The sequence below is a fragment of the Herpailurus yagouaroundi genome, unplaced genomic scaffold (genome assembly GCF_014898765.1).
Source record: "Herpailurus yagouaroundi ecotype Mexico unplaced genomic scaffold, PumYag 140, whole genome shotgun sequence".
In the NCBI taxonomy this organism is placed as follows: domain Eukaryota; kingdom Metazoa; phylum Chordata; class Mammalia; order Carnivora; family Felidae; genus Herpailurus; species Herpailurus yagouaroundi.
Window position 1 is genome coordinate 27093346 of NW_024412395.1, and position 11540 is coordinate 27104885.

At 39.6% G+C, this 11540-nt stretch overlaps 1 protein-coding gene and 1 long non-coding RNA gene across 10 annotated transcripts in view; both read right to left on the reverse strand.

Annotated features, from left to right (window-relative positions):
• Positions 1 to 587: 587 nt before the first annotated feature.
• Positions 588 to 4259, reverse strand: LOC121030514 (uncharacterized). Its single transcript, XR_005790262.1, has 2 exons — positions 3264 to 4259; positions 588 to 1634 (listed from the first exon to the last, which is right to left on the reverse strand). It is a non-coding gene; the product is annotated as an uncharacterized LOC121030514 (long non-coding RNA).
• Positions 4260 to 6875: 2616 nt separating this feature from the next.
• QTMAN (queuosine-tRNA mannosyltransferase) overlaps positions 6876 to 11540 on the reverse strand; it is a 389119-nt gene continuing 384454 nt past the window's right edge. For all 9 annotated transcript variants that reach the window (XM_040474979.1, XM_040474978.1, XM_040474983.1 and 6 more), the window contains one exon: positions 6876 to 8012. In XM_040474979.1, coding sequence (XP_040330913.1) covers positions 7929 to 8012 — 84 coding nt within the window. In that variant the 3' untranslated portion in view covers positions 6876 to 7928. The remainder of the gene's footprint in view (positions 8013 to 11540) is intronic.

The following is an 11540-nucleotide window of genomic DNA, read 5'->3' on the forward strand; positions in this document are numbered from 1 at the left end:
GCAATTTGCATTCCCGATTAATAGTTGTGAATCAGTAATTCTTAAGTACCTCCTGATCCATATTTTCAGTTTAAATGATTTCTAATGTTACTGGCCAGGCGTGTGCTTGAACCCAGTACCTTTGCGGACTGGTTCCAGCCCCAGGACAGCAGAGTTACACTCAGGGAATGTGAACATGCTTAAGTCTCTGCCCTGATCTCTTTGGTTGTAGAAGGCAGACAGCCTGCCTTCCCACTTCCCCCAGAAGTGGTAATAGGTGAGCAGATTAATAAATTGATAAAAATCACGCTAGGTTCCAAGCCCATCTCCTCTTCTGGTACATATTTAGGAAGACTTACAAATCTCCTTCAAGCATCTGGTCCTTCTTTGATTTGGCTCTGCCCTCCCCACTTTTTGACTTTATCCTTCAGTAAAATTAAATAAAGTGAAAGAGCATAGTAGGAGTTTCTCTTTCCTTATGGCTTCCCAGTATTTGAGAGAATCATCCTGTGTTAGGCCAGTTGTTGTTAGTTCATGTTTTTACCACCCACCAAAGAACAGCACAGGATTAAGTTTATGTTAATAAATGATGTTCATGACTAGGTTTCTACATGCCAGAGTTATGATTTATTTTTTTTAATGGGTGGAGATAGGAGGGCAGCAATAAACTAGCCTCTAAGTCACTCAAAATCCTTGGCTTGACACATCTCTGTGGGTGTTTTGGTCTTTTTTTTTTTTTTTTGTATGTACCTCCAATTCTCCTTTAAGTTCTATTATAATGAACTAAATATTTTGTTGACTACCTTTGTCCATGGCTTCAAACCCTGTTTATTTTAGTTAAATTTATGAAAAGTATGGTATGTTCCCCTTTTCTACCTTCTGTTTATAATTGTCCCTACTTATCCCTCCACCCCCTTAAGAATTTCACAAGAAAACCCTGCACCAAATAAATTAAAATCTGCAACTTCAGACACCCCAAGAGGAGGACATTAATCCACTTAGTAAAATACCCATACCTCCCCCTCTCCATTTCAGCTCTTCTTAATGTAACATTTAGTAATTGCAGCTGGCTCCTTATACTTTCCTCCCTCCTTTTCATTCTGAATCATATTGGCCTTGTTTGACCTTCATTTCCTTTCCTGCCCCCCACATTTGTCCACATACTTTTCTTTGACCATGTTGGTCTTTCTTTTGCTGCCTGGATTAAAAGCAATAAATAGAGCTTTCTAAGAGTGTAATACTTTCTGTTAAAATCCCACTCTACCTCCCCATTCACTATTCACGCTTTGTACAATTTTTTCTTATCTTTCTTGTTGTGTAGTTACTGCTCTATATTTTTCTGATTGATCATTAAGTTACGCTGGCTTTTGAGAACTGCCTCCATAATCCTGAAGCAAAGGCTTTTTACTTGGCATGCTCTTTTCCTTTGGAATGCCTTTCCTGGCAAGGACAGGCATTTCGGTTTGACTACGATTCTTAAGTTACAATTCAAGGCTAATTTGTTCAGTTGGGCTTCTACTATGAGCAGCTCTGGTTCTCACTGTGAAGTACTCCATGAGGTTGCTTAGTTGAAGGGTGTGTTGTAAGTACAAGATGTAATATACTTACATTGTACTTGATTATCAGTTTTCAAAAACAGCTGCATGCTTTGATATCTGTGTAAGGAAATATCAGAAGATAATATACCATTGGTATTTATTACTCTATAATTAAGGATGTGTCAGTGTTTCTCTTTTTTAAAAAAAAACCCCTATTTTCAGAAATTCATATCTCAGGCATAAATTTCCCTATGAATTACAGTCTAATACCATATTAGAAGTATCTTCTTTTTAAGTTATCCCTCCCCTTCCTTTTCTTTCCGGGGAAGTAAGTTTCAGGATGTAATTTCTGGGTTATCTATTGGGGATGAGAGGAAGCAGTCCCTATGCTGCACAATTAAAGGTGCCTCTGCCGCCAATGCCACCTGCCCCCTGTATCCTAGACCCTCTGTGCACCAGGTGAGATCGTGGGGGCTGCCTCTGGATAAAGGGCCAGCCTCCCATCTATGTGGATAAGCAACTTCATCATGGTATGAGGTGAAAGGCAACAGAGAAGGCTCAGCTCTCCAGAAGTACTGCAGGTGCCAGAGAGTCTGAAATTTTAGTGCCAGGAATCAATTCTTATACATTCCTCCCTCTATGGTCACTTAGAATACAAATGTGGCCAGGAGTAACATGAAATAAATCTACGGAAAGGTACTGGCAACTTATCGACCCATGTTCCTTCTGCCAGTAGAAGAAGCAGAAGGAAGAAGGAGGGGAGGAAGAGAGAGAGAGAGAGAGAGAGAGAGAGAGAGAGAGAGAGAGATTTGCCCCTTTCCCTCAAGGGTGGTCTTGACCAATTGAAGTGACCGTGGCCTTCTGTAAGAAGCTGTTTCTACACCTGCCTCTACTACCAGGGGACCCACGGCAACTGGGCTTCTCTTTAGGCCCTCAGTTTCTCCACAGGTTTCAAAAGCAAATGCTTACCAGGAGGGCCAGGGAAGGTACCTATATGCATAAAGCCACGTGTAAAGACCACAGGGCATGGTGGGCCCTATGACGGATGTGGAGGCTGAATGCCTCCCGGCAGGTGCAGTAATAGTAACAATAAAGACACAACATTGGCTTCACTGCATGGTCTCTCCTGCCTCTTTCAAGACCAACAACATAGGCCACAAAGCAGCTCCCTGCTACCCCCTGCACTCTCTTGCCTAGGGGTCCAATAGTCATGCACACTGACCTTGGTGCTTCCTGAAAGACACATCAGTGACGATGACACCATCCCATGGAGGGGAAGGCTTATGCAAAAAGTCTCTGTTTCTACAACATAGTCTGGTTCCTAAAAATGCCTTTAGACGACCCCTTAATTTTCTCATTTGTGAGGTGATCATGGAACTCTTAAATTGTCAAATATAAAGGACTTCAAATTCCTAAGAGAAACCTATCGCTCAAGTATTCCCAGAAGTCCCTTCTGGCACGCCACCTTAGGTCAGCTATTTAAAAATGCAGTAACTGTTAGGAGAGTAACAAGCATCTTGGAGTGTCTCCCAAGGAGAAGCAATTCCTCACATTCATTTGTGAGAACAATTATGAACCTGTCTTAGGGTTGAAACTCATAACCATAGAGTTGCAAGGGAGAAGAAGGCATCATCACTCAGGTAATGATAATGGGAGGGTCCCTGAAGACACTGACCCCACATTCCACTGACGGAAAATGGGCCCAGTAGGGTGAGAGAGGATCCTGGTCCCTGAAGTCATACATACCTCAAGTACAGCTAGGAATTCCAAAGACATGAGAGAGAACTCCCTCCCATGGATCGCAATGAAGGACAGAGTCCACAATTCACCCTGTCTTCAAGAGGAAAGGGAACAGGTGCCAGTATGGGAGATAGATACTGTGGCTAGGAGCTCAGACAGCTCTGTGCTCTACCACACAGCTCTGAATTTTCCAAGACGCGAGGACTGGCTCATGTAACATCATCCTTTTTCTTCCTCCCATTACCTTTCAAAAGGGAGTTTCCAGAACTATGGTTTTCCATCTTGAGTTTGTAATGTTACAGGAATTAGTGAGAAATGGTGATCAGCAGCCCTAGGAAAAAGAGACCCATGGACAATCAAGTCAGACTTTTTCAAAGTATGATTTGTTTCAGTATCAAGGTTAAGTCCTTGGCTCCCGGTAAGCAGAGGAAAGTCTTCTCATGCAAAATTGGCAGGACGGTTTCTTCCACTGTTTGAAGGGAAATGGTTATCTGACCGGATCAGTAACTTAGAGTCAAGAAATGTTAAGGAAGGCATGGTAGCAAAACTAACCAAAGTAGTCCTAGCTCCTATCAGAAGGCACATCTAACAATAACATGTAAGACACGTAAAAAGTCAGAGTGTGAAAAGACTCTGGGTAGAATGAGCCAGCTTCAGAAATAAGCCACTAATCATAGAGTAAATGTTACTCTCCCAGTTGCATGTCTGTGCCTTCTACCATCACTCCTCTGACTTAAAAGTTAGTGTACATTTGCTGTAAATCCCATGGTTTGTTGTTGTTGTTGTCCTGTTGTAATCACAAATGCACAAAGCTTTCAGCATCATGTAGAATTGTATGCATGTTTTTAACTTTCCCAGTTACATTTTAATGAACAGCCTTGAAGGGAGGATTTACCATGGAAGCATTAGTCTCCTAGGGGCGCCTGGGTGGCTCAGTTGGTTAAGCGTCCAACTGTGGATCTAGGCTCAGGTCATGGTCTCACGCTTTGTGAGTTCAAGCACCACACTGGGCTCTGCGATGACAGCACACAGCCTGCTTGGGATTCTCCCTCTCCCTGCCCCTGCCCTACCTGCTTTCTGTCCGCCTCTCACAAAATAAATAAATACACTTAAAAAATAAAAGCATTAGTTGTCCTATATCTCAGTTCAAATTTTAAAATGAAACGTGTTCATGTCAGTGATTTATAACATATTCTCTTCCTTGTTAAATATAAGATCTAATATATTAAATACTACCTGATTTTTCACCGAAAGAGAGAGGCCCTTAGGGTGATACTTGTCCACAGTCAGCAGAAGAATAAAACACATAGACTATGTCGACATTAAAAGACAGCATGGATTCTCATTTGAAAATTGATTCTATCACCCACAGAAAGTATCTTGAGACTTAACTGAAAATTTTATTGTGGCTCATAATATTTCTGGGTAGCAGATGCTTTCTCAAAAACAGATTTTACTTTTAAAAATACCAAATATAATTAACACCTTCAACATAAAATGAAATCTTTGCTTCCAGATGCATTTCAAGGTGTTGAAATGAATCTGTGCAGCCCTGTGTGGCTGCGAGTTTCCATCGACTTCCTGATTCTGCTGCCATCTTTATGTGGCATGTCTGAAGATGTGAGAGTCAGAGCAGGGCATTCACACCTAGCCATAGTGGAAGGATTCTTACTAAACCGCAAGCTTTTTGAGAAAGGTCTTCTGACCTATTCCTGATCAACGTGGCATAAGTGAATAGGTTAAGAACCAGGTGCCCTGCTTTTTATTACAGAAACACCTAACCAGAAACACAGATTAGGTAAATTCATGGCACGTATATCCTGGATGCTGTATCAAGGTCTTGATAATGAGCAGACTTTTAAAGATACTTAAAATTGAAATTGGCTTAATGATTTATTTTAAAAGAATAAAATTAACAGGATTGAATGTTCCAAAAAAGGAAGATCAAAATTTGCAACAACCATACTCAAAATAAGAAATAATGAGAGTGTTCAATTTCTTTACTCAGAGTAAGGGAACTACGAATTAACAAGTCAACTTGTGGGGCACCTGGGTGGCTCAGTCGGTTAAGCATGAGACTTTGGCCTCAGGTCATGATCCCACAGTTTTGTGGGTTTGAGCCCCGTGTCAGCTGTGCTGACAGCTTGGAGCCTGCTTGGGATTCTCTGTCTCCCTCTCTCTCTGTGCCCACCTACTTCCACACTCGCGCTCTCAGAAATAAATAAATAAACATTAAAAAAAAAAGTCAACTTGTATTATCAATTATCCTGTGATTTCAATGAAACATGGGTTAATTTACTTAATAACACTCTATCCACAAAATGGGTTTGAGAAGCACACAAAACACACACACACTTCAAGTTTCAATTGTTAAGAATTACACATTTACAAAATTTTTTTATTGCTCACTTGCACTGAGACCAAGTCTGACAGCATAGTTCTAAGAAGTGACAACTTTAATGTAAATTTTTATTCTAGAAGGAATGCTGGGCATGGCTAATGACAAAATCTGATTTGAGTTTATGGGTGTAGGAAAAAAAAACCCCTCCATACACAGGTAACTTTCAACTATGTCTACACTGAGATGGGAGCCCATTGTTTTCAGGATACTAAAACACAGTAAACTCAACACTGTTTCTTGGCTGTGAGATCATACTATTATTTCTAGAAGACATCTTCTGACTGAAGCAAATTTACTGGTATAGTTCATCTTCTTAGATGATAAACCCTGCCTAGAAGTATCTCAGAACCTCTTAGGCATATTGACATCGAGTTTGCGCTCAAAAGGAGCACCCCTGGTAGATTCCGAGTTCCCCAGTTTCAGACCACAAGGGACGTCAGAAATAATCCCTGAGCCCTTTGTTTTATGAGTGAGGATGTAATTTGTTCAGTGACTTCCCTGCAAGCGATACGACTCGAAGCCAGAGCAGTGATGTCCAGTCATGCGTTAAGGGTCTCACATTGGTTAGGGAGAGGACTCGGTGCAGAGATAGAGTTTGTTGTTTCTGCTTCTTAATCTTCCTGCTTTTAAATTCTCAGACCTCAGGGATTCTGAACTCCTGCCTTCTTTGATCTGTAAGATCACCTCTATCCTGAGGGCTCTCTCCGTCTGGCTCCTTGACCTTGATCTGTTTCCTGCTGACAATTTCGCTACCTGTCAAATGGGCCCTCCTGCTGACGATTTTGCTACCTGTCAAATGGGCCCTTCTAGAATTCTGAATCACTGCCTGCTCAATCTCGGATGCTTGCTAGACCAGTCAATCCTTCTAGAAGCCGGAAGCCCACACTTGGCCCCTGCCTACCCTCCTCTCCCTGGCTGTTCCTCACTCTGTAGTGTATAAAAGTTATTTGTTTCAAAAGCTAGGAAACTTACAATTTACCTGTCAGTAAACAGAAGATGGTTTATCAACAGACTTTACCTTAATGACTACAAATGTTTACCTCCTGCTTTCCAGAATGCAAAGAAAATCTTGGAAATGTCATAATATCTTACAAACATTTGCAAAACAGATCCTTGTACAACCGGAAAAGAAACAATTGTATTCGTTGTCTCTGACACAAGAAAAGTGTTCAGTGAGAAACATACAGATAGATGTACACTCTTACACAGAAATGAGATATGCTAATTAAAAATTGCAGTAGGCACTTTATTAAAAATTTATTTTACAATCTAGCCGTTCAAAACATCTTTATGTCAACAAATACAGCAGCTTGACTATTGGAATCATAAGTGATTTATCTTGAAAAGATCATATTTGTAGCTGGATGCAAATATTTTTGAGGAATATTTATATCAAAATTACTGTTTTTAGTAGAAGTATTTTGATTTCTCTATTTTTACCCCAGGGGAAAAAAAAATTGAAACGAGTATCTCAGTGTTCATTTTATGGGCAAGATGGCTCCACTTAGTGTATTTCCCATGTTTGTCCAAATTACAGCTGTTTATCTTGCAACTTTAAAATAAATTAAATGCAAATGTAACTCTGCGGATCATGGGAATACCTGCCAGACCCCTTATTAATACCTTCACTTAAACACCCCCGTGCCAGAGAGTCATTAATTGGCTAAAATAAAAGTGCTAAAGCAGCCCTTTGCCCACAAACAACTCTGAGATGGCTGCCCAATTAGTCCGGTAGCATTCTGATCCTCCCTTCAGACCCTGTGGCCCTTTGAGGACACAAGAAGGCTCCGATGATAACCTGGCAACCTAGGTAGAAACACAGCCAAGTGCGAGCTTTTGAAGCTGCAGTTCGGCTGCCATCGTGTCGGCAAAAAGAAAGAATTCAGGCACCATGTCATCCAGTACAAAGGATAAAAACGGATTCAACCGGAAATTCAATGTGGCACCACATATGGGATACATGAGTGCGGTTATACAACAGGCCACATATTTTTTTGAACAGTCTCCTCCATGTGATGCCGAGGACATGTGTAACCATCATAACGTCTCTAGGAATCTGTATTTAATTTGAGTTGGGGTGGTGGCAGGGATGGGAGATCTGAAGCCGCCACAGGTTTGTGGCAGATGGCTCTGTGTCAGCTATGACAAGCAGCCAGGCTCAGCTTCCTCTGCAGATTTTCTTTTCTCTCTGATCAGGTAAATATGGGCACACTCTGGAAAGTTCTACAGATTCTGCCTTAGGCTGCAAGTTTGTGACTTAGCCCCATCTGTCACAAATCTTCCCTAGGTTCTGTTGTAAGCAGAGACCTGAATTTACCATGTAGGGCCGCCCAAGAAAAAGGAGTCATTTCACCCTGCGAGGGGGAGGGAGAGAAGAGAAAGCAAGGAAGAAGCATTAACAACCGAAAGACGAAAGGATGTTCAAAATTCATATTGCAAATTTGCATAACTTACGTCAATTAGATTTCAAAAAGCCACCAAGTACATGGTTCTCGAGTTTCATCAACTCAGGAAATCCCAGTTTCTGATTGGTTTAAAGTGGAACTGTATTTTCAACCGTACGGGAAAGCTCCCGATTTTTCGCAAATGGGTACATTCCACCGTGCACATATTTCCTGGTTTATGTGAGTGATGACGGCTGCTCAAAGTTTATCATCCAACTTTTAACTTTTATAAACACAAGATACCCAACGCCCTTAACCCATGTTTTTGCTAATGTGAGTTTTACTTTTAAGTGGCTAAGGCACAAGAGAAATGCCATCACTCCTACGTTAAACGCATAAAGCACTTTGAGTTTACAAACAGGTTTATATTCGTTATTTCATTATAGCAGTACCTCGACGGGGGGCGGGGGGGGGATGCTATTAAGAATTGAGGGAGGAAAAAAAATTCTTCTAAGTTTACAGATGAATCAGAGAGACAGGCTAAGAAGTTCACCTAGAGCCAGGCTACAAATGAGTAGCAAAGAAGAACAAGCCGCCAAAACCTCTCACTGTTCTTGATCACCCAAAGTGTATCTATTGTGCTGAAGGTTTTTGCTTTTATTTTACTTAGACAAACCAAAGGAAAACCAAGCCAAAAGAAATCAAGGAAGGAAGTGAAGAAGGAGAGAGGGAGAAGACTAGGGAGGAGGGAGAGAGGGAGGGAGAGAGATTGGGAAGTTGCCTTAAACTGTGCTCGTGCAGTTGAGAGATTTTTAGAAGTTCTAAAAATGTCACAAGCTTTTACGTTTTCATTTTTAAGGAAACAAGTAATGACTCCGGAGTGTTAATACAAGTGAGCAACACCTTATTGGCATCTAGAGTGTAATCTTGAATTAAAAGGGGACTATAAAGTGACCAGTCCCTTGAAGGAAACTTACAGTGGCCTGGCTGTGGTCCGGGTAGACAGAGGCTGATAGAATTAAGACAACCACAAATGGTTTCTCTGCGCACTGAATGTCAGCTGTAAGCTTAATCATTGTTTGGAGGCATTTTTAGGCAGAAATCTGAAAATTCTTCTTTCCTCCAATTAGGAGCAGGTTATAAAGGTTCCCAGAATGTTGAAGTATGTGAAGAGGAGAACAGAATAAAAACCAGCAGCTGGCATTTGAACAATCTTGAGAAACACAGGTCACTCTCAGAAAGCACAGGAGAGAACACATCTCTTTTTTTCCCCACTCAGAATTTCGCTCAATTTGTAAATAAAAATAAATGAGAAATAGGATGGGAACGAAAAGCTATCCGGGTAGTCCGGGCAGTATCTACTTTACACAGTGCCCTGTTTGTGCCCTGTGCTCTTTTCAGTATTTGTAACAATATAAGGTCCATAATTTTTTCTCTAAAGCATTTTAAAATATAATGATGAAAAGTCTGTAGAAACATAAGGAACTGATCCCAGAAGGTTGTTGGGAATTTTCAGTAAGTAAACTCACATAGTAAAAAGGAGGCAAAAATACAACTTCATGGTATTGAGCTTACCGGGGTTGGAAAAGGGAAAACTATTGTTAGTGTTAAGAAGTCAATCCTTGGCTAATTATTTGATGATTACTTCTAGAATCTTGTGTTCAAGTTAGGTTGGAGTCATAAAAAGCTCCCCATCGTGGATGAAATGAAACCTATTTTTAATCTGTGTGACAAGTATGTGGCCAATGTGTCTGACCTACTCAGAAAAGGAAGTGTTCTGAAAGTACGAGAAAGCTGCAGTCAATGACTAAACTTGGATGTAAACTTTTTAAAGAGATGGTTTAGATTTTTTAAATTATGAAAAAGGTTTTAGATTTTTAAAATGCTTAAAAAACATTTAATTTCAGTATGCATTGTATTTCTCTTAAGAAAGATCTTAAGAAAAGTGTGTGTGTGTGTGTGTGTGAGAGAGAGAGAGAGAGAGAGAGAGGGGGAGACAGGGAGAGGGAGGAGGGAGAACATACTTGCATGCATGTGAGGAATTTAAACATTTCAAATCTGAAACCATTTCAGGTGAGAAGTCATGGGCACAGTGTTCTGTAGTAGAAAGAGCCACTTTAAGAAAAAAAAAGTATCCAATTCTGTTTCTGCTTTTCAGTTACTAGCATTCTGTTTCAAATCCTGCTTCAAGTTATAGCCCCCAAACTCTCACTCATATTGAAAGTATAATGTCTCATGTGAGAAGAAAGCCAAGTGTTAGTAGCCTTATTCTAGTCATTAAATTTCTAAGTGTGAATCCATATGAAAAATCCTATCCTAAAGTGAACCCTATGTGAAAAGCAGTTGAGATGATTTTAAAATGTAAACTTTTGACAAAAAAAGAGAGTAAGGTGTAAAAATGTAAAAGGAGCAAATTAAAGAATTCAGTGACATTCTATCCTTTTAGATCTTAGAAGCATATGTTTTATAAAAGCAAAACAGCACTGTCCAATGGAATAAGTCTAAAAAAAACCCCAACATTCTCGTTAACAGTACACACAAAAGACTCTTCCATTGCATAAGAAAAGTAAGGAAAATACTGCCTTGGGGGGAATAGTTCTCTTGTATTTAGTGAAGGCAAAGGTCACCTGAAAATGTGCGTATTTATAAACCATAAGGTGAAAAGATAGCATAGCTGTTTATATCGTAATTGTAAAGTTTTAGAAGGCATCCTTTTTCTGTTTTGGCTCTACATCCTATTACAATAACCAAACTACATCTGTGGTCCTTTCCTGTATTTTTTTTTTAACCAGTTTCTCCTGAAAAATGCATCACAAAGCTCGGTTACCTTAATTCTTGGACTAATTTATTAATTTTAAGACTAATATTCAGATATAATATCATCAAGATCTATAAATGAGGGCACCTCTGAAAGCATATAATAGACTTATAAGAAAAAAAATCCACGGCAAAAATACATAAAAAAGAATTATACATACAAATTCCTATAAATGCTTACACATGAAATATTAACTTCTAAAACTTGGAGCTGGAATACTTGAGGATATTCAGTCTAAAAACATATGTAAAAAGTAATTACAGGAAATAACATGTAAGGCGTAGGTTATCTTTTAAGCTGTACGAAGAACAATTTGATATACTAACAGCATTACCACTGAGCTGACAATGTTTCAGAGTTTTTCCAGAAGTTGTTTGTAAAATAAATAATCATAGCTATGTTATAGAGTGTCATATTAAAATATTTCAACCAGATGTCTGTTTTCCTTTGCAACTAAAGGTAACTTGTCACAGTAACTTTTGTAATGGTTAAGAATTTGTAAACAAAGACTAACAGAGATAATGAGGCCTAACCTGAAGCAAAGTTAAAAACCGTTAAATTTTGATGGTGGGAATAGCATTATAAAACCTTCACCATTCTCTTCACAAGAATGTAAACATTTTCTTTCTTTCCTTCTTTCTTTCTTTCTTTCTTTCTTTCTTTCTTTCTTTCTTTCTTTC